The sequence below is a fragment of the Triturus cristatus genome, chromosome 2_2 (genome assembly GCF_964204655.1).
Source record: "Triturus cristatus chromosome 2_2, aTriCri1.1, whole genome shotgun sequence".
Classification (NCBI taxonomy): Eukaryota; Metazoa; Chordata; class Amphibia; order Caudata; family Salamandridae; genus Triturus; species Triturus cristatus.
Window position 1 is genome coordinate 873,548,840 of NC_140582.1, and position 24,119 is coordinate 873,572,958.

General features: G+C 46.8%; 1 protein-coding gene across 3 annotated transcripts in view; it reads left to right on the forward strand.

Annotated features, from left to right (window-relative positions):
- Positions 1 to 24,119, forward strand: part of ARAP2 (ArfGAP with RhoGAP domain, ankyrin repeat and PH domain 2) — a 1,345,662-nt gene that overhangs the window by 880,224 nt on the left and 441,319 nt on the right. For all 3 annotated transcript variants that reach the window (XM_085642300.1, XM_085642298.1, XM_085642299.1), the window contains exon 21: positions 9,421 to 9,633. In XM_085642300.1, coding sequence (XP_085498426.1) covers positions 9,421 to 9,633 — 213 coding nt within the window. The remainder of the gene's footprint in view (positions 1 to 9,420; positions 9,634 to 24,119) is intronic.

Sequence of the window (24,119 nt, forward strand, 5' to 3'; positions counted from 1 at the left end):
AGTGAAAGAACTTCCTTGAGGGAATAGAGAGGGCGTGAATTAGATTTGGAAGTGTATTTTAAGGAGGAGAAATTTGAGGTCAGTTTTGAAGGACCTTATCTCCTTTTGGATAACATTGGGCCTGAGCACTCTGCACCCGGCTGCCCTAGTGGCGTTGAGGACGCTTTGATAGTGCATCCTCGACCCTGGGGGAACCCTGGTTCTAACCCCAGAATACCAACTCCAAAACCTAAGTACTTACCAATATACCGATGATACTGTTTTCTCCCAAAGGACTGCATTGACTGCTTTTCTGTGAAAAAATCTTTTAAGTGTGGTGTTGGTTTGTATGAAAACCCTAAGAAACTTCATATGTGTAAAAACTGAATTACTTACCTTTTGTCTAGGGAATTTCCCAGTGTGATATTTAGCATAGCACACTGATTAGCACAAATAACTTAAAAAGTAATCCAAAAAGTAACATATACAGTGATCTACAGAGTAACTGAAAAGTAATTTTGACTGTTGACTTACTTGTAAATTAACCAACTGCATTTTATCCTGCATTCAACCATGATTCACTGCATAAATCTTGCAAAGTATTAGTCACTTGCCTGTACTGGGCCTGGCTTGGTTCTAAAAATAAAAATACAACTAAATATTTCTATACAAAATATTGGGCCGAGTTCAGTCTTTGAATGTGTGACATCATTTCTTGCCTGAGTGTGTACAATAAATGCTTAACACTACCCTCTGATAAAGCCTTACTGCTCGCCCACACTACCACAAATAGAGAGTAAGGTATCATCATATTTTGCATCTGCCTAGCTTTGGGGACCCACTGGACTCTGTGCATACTATACCTCACGTTGGTATAGTATATACAGAGCCAGCTTCCTACAGCTGGCACTAGTCCAGGTAGCCCCTCCGTCACTCCACACACATCAGGAGGCGGGCAGGTGTCTCCCTCCCTGCAGCAAATGCTGAGGCCCAATTAAGCAGTAGTACTTTTCAGGGGGACCCCCTTGGACAGTCAGGGCCACAAGCATCACTGTCAGCAGTGACTCCAGCAATCGTAAACCTCCCTGCAGGAGAGCAGGCTATGGCAGTCACCGTGGGCATTTGGGCAGCCCAGTACTTCCACCACGCAGGGACCACAAATCAGAGAAGCTGCCACCAAGGGTGCAACAGGGGCGGCAGTTGAGACATCGTGGTCCTCCCTGTACGTGGGTCTCATTCTCCCCAGCTCTTCTCCTCATCTACCTAGCCAGGTTTGGATTTATGGGGCGCTTCCCCCCTGGAGTGTCACTGGATCAAAGTGCCATTACAAGTGCCCTGCAGCTTACTTCTCTCCAACCCAGGTGAGCCGAAGTGCTGCAGCAATCCCCCAAGTTCTGTCCAGATGCAGGCATGCACCCTCCACTCTCATCCACAGCATCACAGCCACCACTCACTGAATGCCGGCAGATCACCACCGCCATCTGGCCTCAATCTGCTCCGAGGCCTCAGTATCCGCAGCGTGGCCTCTAACGGAGGGTCGGCCTCACCTTGCTGGGGTTTCCGGCATAATGGGTGCCATCTTAGGCAGCAGGGAGTCCATTGCCCCCGGGGCCGGCTCTGATTTCGCTCACCTCACCACCTCAGGGGTCTTCATGAGGGCCAAAACACCCTCTCCGATCTTCCACCAGCGGGCTTGTAGGCAGGATGCCGCCATCAGGTGCACGCTTGTACCACCTCTTTCTATCTCTGAGGTCGGACCAGCCTTGCCCACCGCCTCACTGCAGGCTGCAATGTTGGCAGCCCACTCACTCACGCTGTAATGACTGAAAATGTATTGTTCAGTTAATTAAACCATAACAATCTTTTATCACAATAAAACATAATACATAGCAAAACAGAATTCGTTATTGTGAGAAGCTTAACAGTGTTAAATCCATGTACGGGAGTAGACCAGACATTGTGCATCGTTAAAGTGCCTTATCTGACTTGTAGCTGATCATAGCTGTGACCGCAATCTTCATTCCTAATAATGAATACCAAAAGTTAAGCAAGAAATTAAAAGTTCATCTGAGGTTGGTTGACTGTCAGCGGGCTTTGAGTGACTCTTTTGCAGACCCTAGTATGGAACTTTATATTAGGATGACTGTGTTTATTTGGTTAACCGGTCTAGACCATTCTGTCCATTAGAATGGCTGGTAGAAGCCGAAATGTTAAAAACATAAATGTATAAAAATGTAACGACATTTACAATCTGTGCAAGTTCGCAAATGTTTGAAAAAGTTGGTGCCCGAGTGTTTAACTGGGTTTAAATGGGTGGCAGAGCGGCATGTGCAAGCTTGTTCGAGTGTGCAAGCTAATGGTGCTACTGTCTCCAAGTCCTGCAGTTTTGTTGGGTTCTGACATGTGGACCAGAGAGGGGCTTCATTGAGGGCTTATAGGATTGTCAGTTCCCATTGGCGAGAGGGCCTCATTGTTTATACAGACTCTTGTAGTAGTCTGCCCACTTCCGCAGAGAATTTTCTGAACTTTACCAGAACTTTCGGAGTAACAGATGTATATTTCAGAGATAGTGCTTCCTTACATGATCTTATCTCATATTGCATAAAGATAGGCCTCAGATACCTGCGGCTCTGTTGTGATAAGCTTGCGCAGCGACATACGATATGGGCAACTGATTCAGAGTGGTATTTACACAGCCTACATTGCTCCTGCCCCAGGGACCAGTTATTCCAATGTGACTTGTACTCCCTGATGGGTGTAGTTAGCAGCCTAACTGATATAATGTTCTTGAATGCGTACTTTCCAATTGCTGCTCTCAAGTATGGTTGTCAGACAGAGGCTGCATGCGATGTTGCAAGCTCTTCCGAGCCTTCTGATGCTTCTTGACTTGTTTAAGTCCAGATCTCTTGAGGCCTTCTTGACTTGTGCCTTTAATTTGCTTTTTAGTTGCACTTTGCTGATTGGGAGGTCTGACAAAAGTGCTGGGTCCAAGTTTAACATTGAAGCAGATAGTTCCAGGTATTTCACCCAGGCATTTTTCTTGTCCAGAAACATTGCCATAAGGGCACACCGCAGGAACTCACCTGAAGATAGTTATTGATTGTCTTTTTTGCATGCTATAGCCATTCTTACTAAGTTGAATTCCAGACGTTTTAAAGTGCGCTGAGTGTTCCTTGGCAAGCCAAATATCTTTTTGTATGAAAGTGTGTGGTTCTGTTATAGTGCCTCGGTTAGCCTTCCAGGATAGGCGAGGTGACCAAAGCATATTGCTTGTACGAGTTTAGCCCCGATGACTCTTTGAATTGCATCAGCCGAATGGCTGCTTAGCTTGTGGTGGAGCATAGATAGAGCGGATGTGGTTTTTGCTGCTTTAGCTGTTATTGCTTTGTCTGCAGTGTTTGTTTCCCTGTGTCCATCAGCCTAACTGCAAGATAGTTATGCTTGGAGTCTTTGTCAACCTTTAGTGGGCCGAGTCACCATTTGAGTTGGTGTTTTAGGGGGCATTGGCCAAAAATCAGGACTTTTGTTTTCCCGGCATTTGCATGGAGGGCGTTGCGTTTGTTGTACTTATGTAAAATGTCCAGGGCCCTCCTCATTCCAATACGGGTCTGGTCCATCAAGACCGTCCTTGTGATGGTGGAAAGGTTCTGCCTTTCAATAACTCTACCCCAAGGTCTGCTGTATATAGGTTGAATAAAGTCCAGGTGCGTACGCCCCCCCACTTTACGCCTCTGTTGGTGAGGATCCGTCCAGTGGCATGTGATTGTGTTAGCTTGATCCTCACCCATGTGTCCATGTATAAAGCTACAATTGCTGCGAGCAGTTGTTTCAGGATGCTCCATCCTGTCAGTTTTCTCCATAGGATGTTGCATTCAATGCCATCAAAGGCCACGCTATTGTCAACAAATCAAGCATATAGTGGTGGAGTATTTGTTTCACACGCCTTTGAGCCCAGATAGGTGAGGGCGACGAAGTTATCTAGAATCTGGCTTTGGCAAGGTTTTGCCGTCCACGTCAAGAAGGGCAATTAACCTGTAGTTTTCCGGCTGAGTTGGGTCTCCCTTTTCATGAATTGGGTAGAGGATCAAGCCCTTCCATGCTTCCAGGATGGCTGATGTGACAAGGCATTCGTTGAACAGATTGAGCATCACTGGAACCCAGAAAGTTTGGTCATCTTTAAAGATAATCCCTGGTATGCCATCCGGTCCTGGAGCCCCGTCACTCCGCCTATTTTATAGTATCCTTAGCACCTCTACTCTGGTTACTGTTATAGTGCTCTCCTCCAAATCTTCTAAGGCATTTTTCTGCTGCTCTTTATGGAAGGTTTGTCTGAGTCTGCATATAGGTTCTCCATGTGCTGCTCCCATTTGATTGCCCGTACGACGTTCTCCTTACTATATGACGTAGTTGCTAAGCTGTTTATGTATTTCCAGAACTCCATGGATTTGCTGGCCGTTAGCAAGGAGTGTATGTGTTTCCACTGTTTCTGAGTTTCTTGATGTTTTTGGCTCCACGCAACTTTTTTGTACTGATTTCTGGTCTCTTTCAGCTTGCTTTCTGAGGCTATGGTTCTTTCCTTTCTAGGTTGTTGAGCAGCATGTTGGTATGTTTTTTGCTCTCTTGAATCTTTTATGTTTCAGGAATTCGGGGCCTCCGACCTTCTTTTGGCACAGTTTGTCATTCTTTTTGATTTTGTGGAGTTAGTGACACATAGAGCTTATCTAACAGTGAGGACCACTGCCCTGTTTTTGTCGTTTCATGGGTCCACTGGGCAGTTATAATAGTGTGTTTCAAGCCTTCATAGTTGGTCATTGTAGCGGACCCTCATTTAATTCTTTTTGTAAGTGAGCTCCTATTTGTTTTGGATTTACAGCCAGCTGGATTTCAATTTTTGTGGACCATTACACTTATATTGATATCTATGGTAACCAGATTGTGGTCACTTTCCTTCCTCTGGTGTACTTGGTAAGCTGTGCACCTCTTTGGTAGCTCCTTGCTTAGAAAGATGTAATCCAAAGTCGCTATGTCCCTGTAATTGTAGGTTGTAGCGCCCCATGTGGACTCCACTAGCACCGCCGACCCGAGATCGAATTCGCAGATGCATGCTTGTCACTCACGCTGTATGCCCCCGCGTGCCGCCGGCCACAGCCCGAGCCTCAGCCAAGATCGCTGTAGAGTTGAATGCAGCCATCTAGTAAAGGCCGGAGTTGGGCAGGAGTACAGGATTCTGGAGGATTGCTAGTTCCAGAGCTGGCTCAAATGTAGGGCACTTCTAATCTGGCATCTTGTCCTACCGCGCCCCTGACATTAACTGTTAAGGGGCATGAGGTTACATCAGGGGCCAGAGACTTGTCTCTCTCAACGTCTCATCCTCATATGTTAGAAATGAGCTGAAGAATGCCGGACTAGGATTAATGATGAGTACCTGTAATTAATCAGGACGTTTTCCTTATCTGTGTATAGCGTCATGTAGACCTCTGCATGGGGGTCTGTTGGGAGCACTCCAAGGGAGTGATGGAAAACAGATTAACAAAACTCTATAAACTACTTTCACTTGTGCTAAGTAATGCCGCAGTTTTTACTCACTCTGACACAAAGTACATTATAGATAGCTCACTAGCAGGCACACTTGAATGAGCACCTTATGAATTAAAGGCCCGAAAGCTTTATTTTTTCTTCCTTAGATAACCACATAAAAAAATCTAAATACAAAATCTTCTTTATATACCACACAACTAGGCAGTTGCCAGCTTTTGCTAACTTTAAAAGATTGACTTGTAGGTACAAATTGCTGTTAGGTGTAAATGTGAGTTCCTCCAAAATTAACTCCCTGCCAGTCAATATTTAGATACCTACACAACACAGGAATTACATTTTCACGGAGGATAACAACCACTTAGAGTCATAACTTTTGAATTCAATGATATTTCAAAAGAGTGCATAAATGTTTGCATTTAGAATAAAAACGGGATCTGCGGACTCTCTGTCGTCTCTAAACCTCAAAGACACGTACTATCAAGTTGCAGTTGTCAATGGCACACAACTTATAAATCTTGATCGCCTGTTTAAGTAGCCCATTGCCTGTGTATTTTATGCAGTGCATAAAGTGTACCACATTAGGACAAGGAAATTGGGCGCTCTTTAAACCGCACCTTAAAAATCTCCTTTCTTCTACTTTAAATGTATTTCTCAGACTCTTTCTTTTTACGCCATTCTTGTGAAAACTAAAGTGTAGTGGGGTTATCCATGTATTTTCTGCAGCACTTGCACATAGCACAAATAGGCATGAAGTAGATGTGGTGAAAAGTGTTGAAATGCATCTGTGAATGCTTATAAATACCCACCTAAAAAACACCAGAGTGTGCGTTAACGGCATTTGCATAGGAATTCTCTTACTGTGACTTTGACACAACGTTCACCACAAGTGGACATTGGAAAAAGTTACTCTTATGGGGCCATGCAATGAAATTAACTTTCAGTCTTTTAAACCAGTTCAGATTTGTAAATATGGTGTAACAAGTGATACCACAAAATAAAATTATGGACGGAGTGCTGAAACCTTTCAAACACTCCCCCGTAGTCACAGATCTGGGTTTAACCCATTGTTATTTTGCTTACTTGACAAAGGAAACAACCACGGCTGACCACTGGTTCAGCACCTCAAACCTAGTATGTACAATGAGTAGAAATCCTGTGCACAATTCTTCCAAAGTCCACCGCAGAAGGACTCCACTGAAAACCAGATGAAGAATCACTTTTAACAAAAGAGGAAGGTGCACCAGTAAAAAGTCCAAACTTGAATAGGTCCTTAGAGTTCCTTTTAATTCTTATATATGTTTTTTCATAGAACGAGAAATCAGCCAACGCGTTTCATTCTTTAAGGCAAGAACTTCTTCAGGGCGGTATAAGTAGTCATCCAACAATCTATGGTTAAAACATCACTGTGCATTAAATATTTGGAAAGTTCCATGATATGAATTCAAACAGATAGTTTGCAGAAGTTCCAATACGCTATAGTAGGACGGTGTAAGTAAACACAAATGCAGGTCATCCAAAAGCGAAACATACAGGTATGTCCATGTCATCAGAATTCCATGATACGAATTCGAATATGTATAATGTATAGATTCCAACACACCAATTCAGATAAGAAAAGGCGTGAGACGGGTAACGTAGTCAGATAGCAAACAGAGTTTTTGCTTTCCACGTCACCCCAGTTTAGACCCAGCCATATGCAAATCAGTCTTGACCCTGTGCTTCATGGGAACAGTCAAGCCTGAACTGCCAAACCAAGTCCTCCTTGGACCAGAAAGCATCCTGGGGCCGGTTTCGGGTTTCAGCCCTCATCCGCCAAGATAGCTTGAATCCAGTGGCACAGCGAGCAAGGGACACACGTCTGAGCTTGCCTTTAGCCACTTAGGGTGCACATAGTAACATAACAAAAGAAAAAAATGGATGGAGTGTTGAAACTTTTCAAACACTCACTCACAGCCACAAATCTGGGTTTAATCCATCATTAGTTTGCTCGCCATGTCACCTCAGTTTGGGCCCAGCCACAAGTTATATATCTTCCTCGTGTTAGACTACCTAAAGCTAGGATTTCCTAAAGCAGGGCCCATATTTCTGTACTTTACAATGTACCATAGAAACTTGGTGGCTTTAGTGTAGGTATAGGGTTGAAATGAAAGAAACCCATGGTTCGCAATTCTCGCTTTGTTACAGAGTTAAATGCGCTAATTGAAAGGGCTTTTATAAATCTGAGCATCTCCACAGATAGTGTGCTACAGTATGGGAAAAGAGATGACGTGAGTGCTTTAAGTGATGCAAACAGTAAGCAGTGATAAAGAGATTTGAGGTGCCAATCTCAAACTCCAATGTATTTATACATACTTTCTGTCAAGAGTCCTCAGGGCGTGGGCTGTAAAATGCCACAATGGTAGACCGTAGAAACACCACGCTCACCCGTGTGCACAATACGAGAATACCGGGTGGCCCGAAGTGTGGAATAAAACCCTTCAAATTATATGAGGCATTATCCGACTCGTGTAGTTCTTGTTCTTGCTACACAAGTCATGTGCGATGCTCTGTAGCTCTCCAAGTCGCATCAGAGGTGTGATAGCCTACGTGCTATAGATTATTCGCATCACTTGAATCTCTTGAGGTAAAAGTATGCATAATTGCATGTGAAAACAATGCGCAAAACTTTAATTCTAGTTGTTAGGTGTTCCTACTTACCCTGAGGCTGAAACTACAAGCCGTTACTTTACTAATGTAAAACTTGTTTGAAGAAATAATTACTGATTTGATTGTGGTCTGTCAGGTTTGGTGTAATGTGAATTCGATGGATTGTATAATTTTGCATTGTATAATGCCAACGCCGCAGGGAAGGCTGTAGTGCTGGTCAGTGGTGTAGCTAAGAGGGGGCAGGGGATAAATGTAAATAAAATGTAACGGACCTTCCAGGGCGGCACTGTTTTTGGGGGTGGCGTAGGTGAGCAAGTCATATCTATCAACTCCCCTCATCCCCCCACCACCGAGAACAAGTTGTCCGTTGGGTGCCAGAACCCCACTCAACCCTCCCGGGACAACGTCCAGCAGCCGTGACCCCCCACCCCCACTCTTACCTGCAGCAGGCGGCAAATTTAGGGTCGGCCCGGGTGACAGTAGCTTTAGCTACGCCACAGGTGCTGGTGGCACCACGGGTGACATTCTTTTTTGATGCACCTCCCCCCATGACCACCTTCTCCATGAATTCCCTCACTGCCACTCTCCAACAGTGCACCTCATCGTTCCGTACACTCTTTCTAACATACATCTCAATTTGTATAGTGCTACTCATAGTTCATTCACACTCAGTTATTTTATCTGCATGGTACCACTTCTTTGCAGCAGGCACATCAACCTTTCACGCTACTTTATGAAGAGTCAAAACTGCCAGTAGATAAAATTCCGATCCCTCACCAGTAGGAACATTAATCACTAGTTATCTTGACATTTTTATTGTTGCCTGAAAACTGGTGGACGCACAAGGAAGTTCACATGCTTTCAAAGAAATAGTTATTTTAAAACACAATCACTGCCAGGTGCCTGCAGCACCTGTCGCACCACCCTAAAGCTGGCTCTGTGGATGCAGTATGCAGTATGTGTATGTATAGTAAATATATATACATACACTGCGTCACCAGTCACACTACACATGGTCACAGCCATGCGTTTTTTAAGTTTACACAAAATCACTGGATGTTGATCCCAATCCGAGACTCGATTTCGGCAGCTCTGGCTCTTAGGCCACAGTCTTTGCACATCGGATAAGACAGGGATGTCGAGGGGGTGGGTTTTTAACAGTGGAAACTTCCGGCACCGACTAGTCTGTTTACTTCATGCGACAAACCACACATGATCCGTGACTTTTTCTGATTTCTGTTGTTTCTTTAATTTCAGGGTTAGGAAGCAAGTCTCTCTACGTGGCAAATGGCAATCCGACGAATGTTAGAGAATTACTGGAGCAATTTAAAAAAGATGCTCGGAGTGTGAAACTCCGGGTCGGACAACACCAGCTCGAGGATGTGACGGATGTATTAAAACGCTTTTTGTTTGAGATAGACGATGCCTTACTCACCAAAGAACTCTATCCATATTGGATTTCTGTTCTGGGTGAGCACACAGTATTTTTCTTTTAAGATTGCTTTTATCATTTGTTGGTGAATAATTTATGTGATTTGGTGTAACATATCGCGCCTGCAGTGTGCCCATAAATAATTTAAAACGTTTTTGGTGGCCACAAGGTATTTTCAGTTTGATTTCTCTTGTTCGATTCTACAATTTCTTTCTTGCTCTTTTATATGTGTTTTTTTTGTTTTGTTAAATTGGCTCTCATGTCACCAGAGCTGCAATACCTTTTTTGTACATTTTGTTTATAATTTTATTTCTACCATCTGGTGTGTATTGAAGGAAGAAAGAGATTATTTTTCTCCAAATTCTTTTGAAATGGATTAACTTGTCACTAGACTATAGCAAATGGTTTTAAGCATTGGCAAAGCCTAGCACACATTTTCAGCTAAGCCACACTTACTGCCGTTGCCGATACCAATTACTGAAGAGCCAAAACTGGGGTTTGTTTGTAAGGTTGGGGGAGCGCAGGTGGTGTTTGCAACATAAATATAAAACCTTTGTGAAAAAAAGCAGCAGGATAAGCAGGGTGTAAACTTGTGTGCATTGCATGCACACAGTTTGATTTGAAAGAGTATGTTTATATATTTCCGTCCCTCCACTTGCGTCCACTTGCGAGCTGAACGAGGTACACAGGAATGGGAATTCCTGGAAGAACACCGACCAAACTGAATTGAAATTGTTAGAGATAAAAAGTAAATAGTGTTGTACCTTATGCCGCTATTTGATGAAGTGACGCCCTGCAATTGGAGCCCGGCTAAAAGCTTTTGTGGAAATCTGAACCTCAAGTGAGATCATCCAACCATGCTTACCGTGCAGTATGTGAAGGGCCCCTAGGTAGGCAGTGATGGCTTCTTCAAGCCCCTTTCATCCCGCTGTACCTATGACCGAATGCTTAGACCCTGTTTACCTAACTGTGCACACTGTACAAGACTTCGGACCCACCTGTTCTGATGTGCAGGGCTTATAAAGCCATGCATTCTTTGCTCTGTGCACTTTCTAAAAGTTGCCTTGGCTCACTGCACATTGTGGTTGAGTCAAGGGCTACAAAGGTCCAACCTTCTCACTGCCTGGAAGACAAGGATAGATGATGAGTTATAGAAGAGAAAATGGTGAAGAGCTAAGCGATAGATGATGAGTTATAGAAGAGAAAATGGTGAAGAGCTAAGCCCAGGTGACAAGAAACGGCAGCAAGGCACAGTACGTCTTAGCAGTCAGCCATGTGTCATGGTCCTAAAGTAACGTAAAACATGCCGTTCACTATCTGTGCATGCTCAATATTACATGCTCACCTGGCTGTGGATGTTCGGGTTTTGCAGTGAGACTGTTACATCAACTGATGTCAGGAGGGTGCCAAGGGATTGTGGGATTCGATAGGCGTGGCTTGAATGGGTTGGGAGATCTGCAGAGGAGTTTCCGCAAGGGCCTGACAGGGCTTTATGATCGAGCCATGGGAAGAGGGTGACTAATGGAACTCTGTGGGGTAACAATGACTCTGTTTCAGCTTTCTTCATACTACTGCCTCTTCTTCAATGCAAAGAAATAGTAGACATTATTTCTCCTACTTTATTTCTTAATATCCCCCCAGAGATTCCCAATTAACTCCCCATAGATTGCCTCCGAGATCCTTTGCTGCTCCCCCTCTTACCTCCATCCTTTTGCCCACTCACCTTCTTCATGCACAGGCCTTGGATTCTGGTGGGATCTGCAGTCTGGTTCTGTGGATGATTCCTGCTCAACTGTATCTAGCTTCGAGAAGGCCTCCTCAGAGGCAGACTCTCCCCATAAGTCTTTGCACTGGCACACCTTATGCGGGTCTGCCCTGTTGAGGAAGCAGGTGACAGGTAGTAGGCGTCCAATTGTAGATGCCATACAATAGTCCTCGTCACCTCCATGCAGAGCATTTGGTGTGGCAATGGCTAGAACATTACAAGCCACACTTATCTTCTGAGGCGAGTTCTGCACACACTGTAGCAGATGTAGACTGACAAAGGGAGTCTTCATTGTGTTACTGTTGGAAGATAGATGCCACATTAACCTCCGCTTCAGATTGGAACGGCCTAATTAAAAGTAACGTGTTCATGGGGCAAACAAGGGCGAGAAACGATACAGGGATAGGAATCTTGTGCACAGCTTTTTTTGCTTCACCCTGTGAGCTTGTTGCAACATATATGCAGCCAGATGCCAAAAAAAGGGGAAACTAACATCATTAAACATGTCATATTGCATCTGCAGCCTTACGGAAGGATTACTTGAATTCCCACCACCAAAGCGAAAAGACAAATGTGACTATTTGACTATCCATAAAAAGCAAAGGCCTTGATGGGAAGTCCATCCAAACATTGACTGACCATGAAAAACACATGTATCCTAATGTTTTTGTGGGGCTGACTCAAAGCCTGCTCTGTTTATATATATATATGTATCATACCTTTTTTAAGAATTGAAAACATCAGGTGTTCAGAAAACTAAAGCTGTGTGTAGCCAGACCCTAAAAACATTTTGTGAGTTAATGTCTGTCTTCTGTTTTGGTTCATTTGGTTCGGTTGCTGGGCAGGGTAAAAAGAGTCACTGCCATAAGATTCAATGGTTTCCAGAACTGTGCTCACTATGCGGAGTGACAGTACACACCAGAGCACACTGCAGAGTCCCTTTTTCTCTGAAATAGTCAGTGCCACCTCTTGTACCCAAATGTTGCCTCATAGTGCCTCGCTCTACAGAACTGTGCAAATAGTTTGACCGTGTCTCATTGGCCCAATAGAATCTTCTAAACAATATAGGGACAACGGAGCACTTGAATCAGTAATCATCCTTATGTCAAACAAGCAGTCCAGATAAAAGGTGTCTTCATTCCAGTTTATTATCCATGTTTTCCAGTAGTTGCATGCTTACAAACACTCAACAGCCGACACGTGTTTTGTCTGATACAGACTTTTTCATGACTCGATGGCAGTCAATGCAGTCGAAAATCCTGTCTGTTCGAAACATGGTAAAGTTTCCAACTAAATGAAGTAAGTATGCCAACGAAGACAACGTAGAAGGAATCTACTGTAATTGACGTTGGTATTAACGAGACAATACCGAAGGCTCGTCTACATCAGTAGCAACTAGCTATGATATGCTCAAACTGCATGCATTGTGATAAATAAAACCTTCTGGTGCCATTCTTTTAGCTTTGAAATAAATATATTTTGTTGTCTAACTTTTAATTCATTGGCCAATTATTGTCTAGCTGTGTTGCTTTTCACAAAGTACAAATGTTTTAGGCATAAAAATGCCGCCTTAGCCCTGCCTTCATTTTTTTTTCTGTTTTTATAACTTGGCCTATGTTGGACTTGGCCCTTTTTGCAGGGTCATCCCTGAACTTTTTGCCTTCTTCCTATATTTTTTCTGACCTGTTGTTGGCTGTTTTATGACTCTGGGCACTTTACCACTGCTGACCAGTGCTAAAGTGCATATGCTCTCCCCATTGTAAATTGATGTGTGAATTAGTGATTCCATGATTGGTTGGTTTGGTTTACCTGTCAGACCCTAGTACAGTGCACCAGGAGTGCCCAGGGCTGGTAATCCAAACACTGCTGGTGGGCTTGCAGCACTGGTTGTGCCACCCACAGAAGCAGCCTGTAAAAGTGTGTCTAAGGCCTGCCATTGCAGAGCCTGCGTGCAGTCTAGTAATGTCCTACTGACTGGGCAAGTGCACCCACTTGCCGGTCCCTAAACCTTCCCTTTTCTTCATATCAGACACCCCTATGATAGGCCCAAGGGCGGCAGGGTGCATTGTAAGTATAAGGTAGGACAAGCCCTGATGTGTGTGGCATGTCCTAATAGTGAATTACAGTCATTTTCGTTTTTCACTATTGCAAGGCTTCCTGTTCCCCATAGGCCAGAATGGGCAGTTTGATTATTACATCCTATAATCCTAACTGACTCAGGGAACATGGCAGAAATTCGAGTTTAGTATGCCTGAACTCAGAACGATAAAATACATCTTTTAGTGAAGTTGGTTTTAACATTCTGTGTTTGAAAATACCACTTTTAGAAAGTAGGTATTTTCTTGTCTAACCATCCAAACCTGCCTCTGCTAGGTTGTGTATTCCTTGTCTGGAGTTTGAGTGACAGGGTCTGGGGAAATTCCAGAGAGACAGGGCTGAATAGAGAGATCTCCATGTAGATGGGTGGGTGGAGTTGCACCTGGGACCTGAATAGGGCTGTGCGTTCCCTCCACAATGCTGGCTCCACCTCCTGTGGTGCGTCTGATGTCTCTGCCCTGCACTGTGAAAGGAAAGAAGGAGTCATGTCAACAAAGTACTCCAGGACTGACCAGAACTGGTTTGGACTAGGCAAAGGCCTCTCTGCCTTCAAAGAACAAAGAGAAATTGGGTATAAATATTGAGACCCAAACCCCAGAGAATTAGATCACTTTGGGAACAAGAAGAAACCTTTGCTGAGGAGTGGAACCAGAGAGACTGAGGAGAGACTATCCCTGAACCTGGGGGATTGGCCTGCAGTGGTTGCCTGACTGCCAAAGAAAGGAGAAAGGACCTTGTGTGCACTTTATTCAACTTGTAAAGGATCTCCAATGGCTCGAGAGAAGAGCTTGCCTCCTGCTGAAGTCTCAGGGACAACAGACTTCAACCACCAGCTCCCCAAGAGTTATTTGGAAGTGCCTGTAGCTGTATTTGGGCCTTCTGAGGGACTGCATGTTGCAAGGAGCTAGAAGCGCGAGTCGAGAAGAAGAAGCGTGTCGCCATCGTCGCCGCTGCCATCGCATCACTGAACAAGGGTGTCGCCGCTGTAGCTGTCGCATTGCACCGCATCACGAGAAGCGTCGCGCAACACCGAAGAAGCGTGTCGCCGTCGCAGTCGCTGCCGTCGCATCACTGAACAAGGGTGTCACCGCGGTAGCTGTCGCATTGCACTTCATCACAAGAATCATCTCGCAACACCGAAGAAGCATGTTGCCATCGCAGCCGCTGCGTCGCATCACTGAACAAGGGTGTCGCCGCTGGAGCTGTCACATTGCACTGCATCACAAGAAGCACCTCGCATCCACGGAGAAGCGTGCCGACGTCGCAGCCGCTGTCGTAGCATCACTGAATAAGGGTGTCGCCGCTGCAACTGTCGCATCAAGCGGAAGCATCTTGCATTGTTGGAGAAGAGTGTCGTCGCCAAAGCCGCTGTCATCGCATCACTGGACAAGGGTGTCGCCGCTGCAGCTGACGCATCGAGCCGTGATACCTCGCAACATTGGAGAAGCGTATCGCATCAACAAGAAGACGCCATCTTTGTTTCTTTGCACCAGATCTTCAGCGCATCACCGCCTTTGCGTCTAAGGACCTACCGCATCACCTTCCCTGCAACACTTTTGTTGCCCTGCGAGTAGCATCTTAAGGTACATTGACTCAAAGTGTCGCATTTAAGATCTAAAGAGAACTAAGCCAATTCTACCCTTTAAAGTACAGTATTGTGGATTTTTGTCGTTTATGGTATTGTGTTAAATCTATATGAAGAATACACATTTTTGATATAAAACTGGTGTGGTGTTCATCTGTAGTGTTGTCACTTGATTACTGTATGTGTTCACAAATGCTTTACACACTGCCTCTGAGATAAGCCTGTCTGCTCGTGCCAAGCTACCAAAGGGGTGAGCAGGGGTTATTTTAGGAGTGTACCCCCTTACCCTGACTAGAGGCAAGGGTCCCTATTTGTCACAAGTAACTACCTGTGCCAACTAGAGACCCCCAAATCTAACAGCCTACAACATCAATTATTGTATTCTTTTTAATACTACTTGTCTGTCTATCCAAAATACATCTAGAACTATTAAAAGAAATGTTACAGAAACAGAACAAAACTGTGAGAATAGGTGTACAGTAATACAGACAATCCTTTGAGTTGACGCACTTTATAAGAAAATTAGAAAAAGTGAATAAATATCAGGTACATACCAAGCAACAAGCATACATTTATTGTGTATAAATATTTAAAAATCTGTTTTTAAGAACAGTACGACAAATGTATTTTCAATACCCTCTTGGTGGGGACAGTCCACAGAATATACCACTTCTGTGACGGATTTGTTCCTATGTTGTTGACTGGAAAAAATAAGTGTAAACACTGTTGAAGTTTCAATCTCTTATTACAATAGATCCGTGACACCATTGTCTAGACTCTACTGTATAGGGACATTTGAGAATCTTACTTTTGTTCTAAAAAAAAGTAAAATTGATGTTCTATTTACACCTACATAGGAGTAAATCATGGGTGGAGATAGTGACACAGCAAACATAGGAACATACAAACCAAGTGCATCGTGGATTGGATACAGGGACCTGCCTTGGCCCACTGAAACAATATCTTGTTTTGTGGTTGCGTTAACAACGAGATTTGAGGAGCACAGGAGGCTATGCATTGGTGTCGATCCTTAGGATGTAGGTGATGAGTTGGCTCCGAGGGTATGTGCCTACTGTTGATGATGCGATATCCTTGATACTCACAGCAGCTGCAATACATGGACTGTAGCTGGTGCAGCACTGAATACCAGGTTCCAAGGGTCTAGGACTGGATTGGCACCCATTGGGAGGGCAAGACTCTCAGACGGCAGAGTCCAGGTGCTGTGGCAGGTGAGTTGGAAGTCTTTTATATCCCTGAGACTTCGAGCAGGAGGTAAGCCACGAAGCCCTTGGACTCATTTTGATTCTGGGTTAAGGAGATGCAGGTCCTTCTTACTCCTAGGCAAGAGGGTAGCAGGTCAGCATAGCAGAGCAGTAGTCTAGCAGAGTAGTAGTCCAGCAGGGTTGCAGTCCTTTCATCAGCAAAGCAAACCTTCAATCAATCAATCAATCAATCAATCAATCAATCAATCAATCAATCAATCAATCAATCAGTCACTTGTAAAGTGCACTACTTACCCGTGAGGGTCTCATGGCGCTGAGGGGAGGGTGCTGCTGCTACTGCTCGAAGAGCCAGGTCTTGGGGAGTCTTCTGAAGGTGAGCAGGTCTTGGGTCTGTCGCAGGTGGGTAGGGAGGGTGTTCCAGGTCTTGGCGGCGAGGAAGGAGAAGGATCTGCTGTCGGAGGTGTTCGTTGGATGCGGTGGACGGCTGCAAGGGCGAGGCTGGTGGAGCGGAGTTGGCGGGTGGGGGTGTAGAATCTGAGTCTGCTGTTCAGGTAGGCTGGTCCGGTGTTGTGGAGTGCTTTGTGTGCATGGGTGAGGAGCTTGAAGGTGATCCTCTTGTTGACGGGGAGCCAGTGCAGGTGTCTCAGGTGGGGGGGTGATGTGGCTGCGACGAGGGATGTTGAGGATCAGTCGGGCGGAGGCATTTTGGGTGCGTTGTAGTCGTCGTAGGTGTTTGGCAGGGATTCCTGCGTAGAGTGCGTTGCCTTAGTCCAGCCTGCTGCTGATGAGGGCTTGGGTCACTGTTCTTCTTGTTTCAGTTGGATCCATTTGTAGATCCTGCGATGCATGCGGAGGGTGTTGTAGCAGGAGGAGGAGATGGCGTTGACCTGCTTCGACATGGTGAGGGAGGAGTCGTGGATGAATCCTAGGTTGCGTGCGTGGTCAGTGGGTGTCGGTGCTGTTCCCAGTGTGGTCGGCCGCCAGGAGTCGTCCCAGGCAGATGGGGTGGGGCCGAGGATGAGGACCTCTGTCTTGTCCGAGTTCAGTTTCAGACGGCTGCTCCTCATCCACTCGGCGACGCCCTTCATTCCCTTGTGGAGGTTGGTTTTGGCAGTGTGCGGGTCCTTGGTGAGGGAGAGGATGAGCTGAGTGTCGTCGGCGTAGGAGACGATGTTGAGGTTATGCTGGCGGGCCACTTGTGAGAGGGGGGCCATGTAGACGTTGAACAGGGTCGGGCTGAGGGATGAGCCCTGGGGTACGCCGCAGATGATGTCAGTGGCTTCAGATCGGAAGGGTGGGAGATGGACTCTCTGGGTTCTGCCGGAGAGGAAGGACGTGGTCCATTCCAGGGCCTTCTCTCAGATTCCGGCTTCTCGGAGGCGTGTCTTTAGTGTGCGGTGGCAGACCGCGTCGAAGGTGTCTGACAGGTCCAGGAGGATGAGGGCTGATGTATCGCCGTTTTCAAGTTGGCACCTGATGTCGTCTGTGGCGGCAATGAGGGCTGTCTCGGTGCTGCAGTTTCGTCTGAATCCGGACTGGGACGGGTCTAAGATGTTGTTGTCCTCGAGGTGGCGGGTCAGTTGCATGTTGGCGATTTTCTCGATGACCTTCACCGGGAAGGGGAGCAGGGAATTGGGCCGGAAGTTCTTGAGGTCCTTGGGGTCCGCCGTGGGCTTCTTGAGTAGGGTGTTGATTTCGGCGTGCTTCCAGCTTTCCGGGAATGTCGCTGTTTCGAAGGAGATGTTGATGACCTTCCGTAGTTGGGGTGCGATGCTTGCATCCGCTTTGTTGAATACGTGGTGTGGGCAGAGGTCCGATGGTGATCCTGAGTGGATGAAGTTCATGGCCGTGCGCGTCTCGTCGTCGTTGGACCTGAAGGTCACGTGGTTGGTGCTGGTGGTGGTCGAGGGGGTGTTGGAGTCTGGCGTTGTCGGGGCGGTCGTGGTGTTGAAGCTGTCGCGGATGTTGGCTATCTTGCAGTGGAAGAAGGTGGCCAGTGAGTCGCACAGATCTTGTGAGGGCGGGATGTCATTGGTGTTGGTGCTGGGGTTGGAGAGTTCATTCACTATGTTGTATAGCTCTTTGCTGTCATGTGCGTTGTTGTCCAGGCGGGCTTTGAAGGAGTATCTCTTGGCTGTTCTGATGAGGCGGTGATGTCTGCGGATGGCGTCCTTGTGGGCTGCGTGGCTGTCCGGTGTACGTTCGTGGAGCCATTTCTTCTCCAGTTTCCGGCATGTGCGTTTGGAGGTCTGGAGCTCCTCGGTGAACCATGTGGCTTTCTTGCTGGTGTGGTTGTTGGAGGGTTTCTTGAGCGGGGCGAGGGTGTTGGCGCAGTCGTCAATCCATTGTCTGAGGTTGCTGGAGGCAGCGTCTGGGTCGGTGGGGTTGGTGGGAGGGTTCTGGGCGAGGGTGGAGGTCAGCTGATCTTCGGTGACTTTGCGCCAGCAGCGGGGGGGCAGCTGTTGGGTGCGGTGGTGCGTGGTTGGTTTCTGGAAGGTGAAATGGATGCTGCGGTGGTCGGTCCAGTGGAGTTCGGTGGTGTGGTTGAAGGCGGCGTGGTGCTTGTGGCGAAGACTGGGTCAAGCGTGCAGCCGGTGGCATGGGTGGGTGCGGTGACAAGTTGTCTGAGGCCGAGGTTGGTGAGGTTGTCGATGAGGGTGGCGGAGTTGGCATCGTCGTCGTTCTCGAGGTGGAAGTTCAGGTCCCCGAGGAGGATGTAGTCCATGGAGGCGAGTGCGTAGGTGCTGGCGGCATCAGCGATAGTCGCAGACCTGATCTCGGGGTCCGGGGGGGTCTGTAGACGAGTGTTCCTCTGAGGGTGGTGTTAGGGTCGATGTGGATCTAGAAGTGCAGGTGTTCAGCGGTGTTGAGGGTGTCGTCTGTGTAGCACTGGAGGGTGGATTTGTGGACGATGGCTAGACCTCCTCCAATTTTGTTGGTGCGATCCCTGCGGGTGATCTTGTAGCCGTCCGGGATGGCTGAGACGATGTCGGGTGCCGAGGAGTCGTTCCACCAAGTCTCGGTCAGGAAGGCAACATCTGGGGCGGAGGTGTCGACTAGGTCCCAGAGCTCGACGGCGTGATTGCGTGCGGAGCGGGTGTTGAGGAGGATGCAGCAAAGGTGGTTGGGTCTGGTCCTTGGAGGTTTGGTGGTCCTGTTGCAGGTGAAGTTACAGGAGCGGCAAGAGAAAGGTCCTTGGGTGAGCTTCGGGGTGGCCTGGAGGCAGCGGCTGTCACGGTTGGTGTTTAGTGCGAGGAGAGTGCTGGCATCGTATCGGAGTCTGGCATCGTGGTGTGCGCGGGGTCCAGGGGTTCTAGCGCTGGGTGCGATCCAGGCGCGGATGGGCTTGCCACTGGCACGACAGCGGCGCGGCCGAACAGCAGCCGCCATTTAAGGCGGGGAGGAGCAGCTGGGGGGCGGGAGCGGGGTGGCGAGGGGGCGGGGCCACAGGGGAGCAGCGGCGGGGAACAGGCTGAGGGGAAACAGAAGAGAAGAGGGGGGGAACAAGCTGGAAGCGAGGGCAACAGTACAGTACAGTACAGAATAACAAAAAGAAAAACTCGCACTGAATCAAAGGGGCAACAGTACAGTACAGAATCACAAGGCAGGCACTAAATCAAATGGGGCACAACAGACAGGAGTATCGAACTCTCGGAGGAGGAGCAGCTGCAGCGAGGGAGGCGCTGGCACACAGGTGGAGCTGTGCGGCAGCAGGGGAGCGACCTGGCCTGCAAGCAGGGTCAGGGGTCACTCCTGCTGTCGCGCAGTGGCCGCCATTTAAGGCGGGGATGGTGAGGGAGGAGCAGCTGGGAGGCGGGAGTGGGGCAGCGAGGGGGCGGGGCCGCAGGGGAACAGCGGCGGGGAATGGGCTGAGGGGAAACAGAAGAGAAGAGGGTGGGGGGGAACGAGCTGGAAGCGAGGGCAACAGTACAGTACAGTACAGAATCACAAAACGAAAGACACGCACTGAATCAAAGGGGCAACAGTACAGTACAGAATCACAAGGCAGGCACTAAATCAAATGGGGCACAACAGACAGCAGTATAAAACTCACAGAGAAGGAGCAGCGAGGGAGGCACTGGCACACAGGTGGAGCTGTGCGGCAGCAAGGGAGCGACCTGGCCTGCAAGCAGGGTCAGGGGTCACCTTCTTGGCATTATATCCATAGTTTCAGAAATGTACGGTGGTGTCTAAGGTGCAGTACTTATACCTAGTTGTGCCTTTGAAGTGGGGGAGACTTAAAAGATATGCCTTTGAAGTGCACATGGTCCTTGCCCTTTCTGCCCTGCCTCCAGACTCACTACAGAGGGATATGCAGCCTTTTGTGTGTGGACAGGACACAGCTTATTCAGATGTAAGTGTCAGCTCCTCGTTCTGATCCTGCCCTTGATGGCCTATCAGGATGTGGATGGCACATCAGTCACACCTGAGCTCCCTTTATGTGAGGCTGTCTAGAGGGAAAGCGCAACGCCTAGCTCTCACCCACTCCAGACATGTATTCAGACACATGCAGAAGGCACCATATTACTAAGGTAAGAGGATGCCAACTTTCTAAAAGCAAAAGAGACACAGATGATGAACAGAATGCAGAGCAAATCAAACATTCACCCCCCAGTCAAAAGATCTGGGTTAAATCCATCGTTCTTTTTCTCACCATGCCAACCCAGTTTGGACCCAGCCATATGCAAATCAGTCTTGACCCTGTGCCTCATAGGAATAGCTCAGGCTGAACTGCCAAGCCAGGTCCTCCCTGGACCTGAAACAAGCATCCAGGACTGGTTTCGAGGCATCACCCCTTTTCAGCCAGGCTAGCTTGAATCCAGTGGCACAGCGAGCCCAGGACCCACATCAGGGTATACTCAGAGCACTTAGGGTGAGAAAGAAAAGGAGACACAGATGATAGACGGAATGCAGAGCAAATTAAATATTCACCCCAGTCAAAAGATCTGGGTTAAATCCATCGTTCTTTTGCTCACCATGCCACCCCAGTTTGGACCCAGCCATATGCAAATCAGTCTTGACCCTGTTCCTTATATGAACAGTCCAGCCCAAACTGACAAGCTAGGTCCTCCTTGGACTGGAAACAAGCATCCTGGGACCGGTTTCGGGGCATCACCGCTCATCAGCCAGGCTAGCTTGAATCCAGTGGCACAGTAATCTTTTGAGCAAAGTCTATGCTAATCCATAACTGGACGTGACCTAATGAGGTGGTTAATCAGAGGTTACCCACATCCAGAAATTCAGAGAGACAGGATATTCTGCTGGGGATAAAGGATATGCCTTACACACCTGTTTTCAGTTTTACAAACATCATCAATTCATGGCATGTCTTCACAGTTCTCTATCATGCTTTGCTGCAGTTTTCGCTTTAAGATTATATATCTCCACCACTGGTGAAAAAGAGCATGTATGGGCTTTCTTACGCAATTCTACACAGCACCAGCTTCTAGTTAGAGCTTTAATGGACACTTTCTAATGTGCGTAGGCCAGCTCATACTAAAAGTTAAACAGACCCTCAAATACACAAACTCCTGTACTTGTGTAAGAGAGACGCCCTGCACCTTAATATTTGCTCTGGCAGTTTTAAAAGAGTGTAATGCCATAAATGTAGAGTTGTTAATGTTGAGCTCGAGGCTCAAGCACTGCAAAAAGTAAAAAAATAGTCAATATTGCCTGCAGGCCAGGCAGATTTTTAGAAATTAAAAGGGTGTCAACTGCAAAGAGCAGCGCCGAAATTTTAATGAGAGCCTAATTTAGGTACTTAATTTCCAGGGGAGTCAAGTGCTTGGACTAAGTTATTGATATGAACCTTAAACAGTGTTTAGGCCAACACACACCTGTGTCGGACACCAGTTTCATCATTAAAAGTATCTGCAAGATAGCAATTGTTGCCAAATCTAACTCCAGCAATGTTATGGGCATGCAGTCTGCATAAGACAAGTGAGAGGTTGTGTTGAACACCAATCTTTTTCTAAACTTCCCACAGCTTGGCCCTGGGAATAGAGTCAAAGCCTGACCTTAAGTCGACAAAGACCACATGCAAGTGCCCTGTGATGAACGCAACAATTTTCCAATAAAGGCCACAGAAGTGAAGGATTTGATCTACCATACAAACCCTTTTTCTAAACCCCTATGCATCTTCAAAAGAATGGAATCAACCTTAACCCAGTCCAGCAACTGACCTAAAATAAGTTGGGGGAAGAGTTTCTGGGAGGTGTCAATAACTCTGACGGGCCTATAATTTCCTTGTTTGTCTTTGCAGCTTATTTGTAAATTGGAAACATCTCAGCGGTCAGCCAAGACCCTGGAATCGGAACACCTTCCTGAAGGGAGCGAAAAAGCAGCTGAAAGTAGGTGGCCCAGATCAAGGTTTCTGTTCTAAAAAGATCTTCGAGGATCGAATCATGGCCTGGTGCTTTATGTGCCAGGAGCACCATGACTGCCTCCACAATGGTACCTTCACCTAAAAAGTGGGAAGTGATATTTTCCAAATCTCTGCTCTCACATTTGACTTTGGCTGCATGGATGTTTTGGAAATGATCCTCCCAGGTCTGTGGTTGGAGATTGCAATTGACACCAGTGGTGGCATTCCGTTTACCATGGGCTACTATCACCCAAAACAACTTAGTGCGCCTGCCCAGACAGTTGCAACCAAATCCTCTCACATCCCCAGTCTATTTTGGCCTACAAGAGTGCCTCTTTAATGTCCTTCCTGGCTCTAGAAATGGCACTCAGCCAGGGTCTGTATGGGTGGGCATGTTCTCCATGCAGGCTGTATTGCAGCCTGCATGGAGAAGGGGAGAGTGCGCATGACTGGTTTGGCCAGCCTGAGAGGGCCAACCAAACAGTCATTGTGCACTTGGGAGTGAGAATACTACTCTTCCCCTGCCCTGCTCTGTGAGCAGAATAGCCCCACCCACAAAGGAAACATAAAATGATAATAAGTTAAGATATTATCATTTTATATTTCCTTTCTACTGCTCGAAAGCAGTGGTGCGACGCTCCTCCGCCATAGCGGTGGAGCCAATGGTGTAAATAACATTCTTTTTCTTGCAGTTGGGGAAATGTTTGACTCCAAAGTTCATGCTGTTGATGGTAACATTTTTCAGAACACTGCACCTGTCACAGGCCATAGAATGTCTACATTGGTAATGGCCCGTTACTGGTAGTAAGCCAGACTTTGTTTTTATTGATGCTTAAATTGGTTCATAGTATAATTTCACTAATGCTTGATTTGGTTCATAGTATGATTTCACTAATCTATCTTTAAGTTAAGGGCCACTGTTAGAAATGGGATTTCTGATTGGCTAGGGCATGCTCCTAAGCAAGGTAGTAAACACCACTCTAGTCAGGGCAAGGGAGTTACATGCGGAAGATAACCGCTGCTCACCCCTTGGTAGCTTGGCAGAGCAGTCAGGCTTATCCCAGAGGCAATGTGTAAAGCGTTTAAGCAACACACTTACACAGCAGTGACACACTAGGCGCACCACAAAAGAAACTTCTCACATGGTTATATAAAAATAGCCTTTGTATTATCCATAAAAACACATTAGATCACCATCACATATATATACGCTGTGCCCCCAGGCACTTGTCATGACTTTATAGGGATTACAGAAATCATTAGGCCAATCGGGCCTCTGTCATAAGCATTTAGCGTCACCAGTAAATACTGGCAGGATTGCACTTAGCACAAAGCATGAGGCATGAACCACATAACCACATCATGCCCTCCTTAGACATCAGCAGGTCACCATAACGGTACCTAGGGTGCAGCCCAGATAATGCAATACCAATTACATTACATGAGATCCTCACTGGCAATGTACCCTTATGTCAGGGCACGACACATGC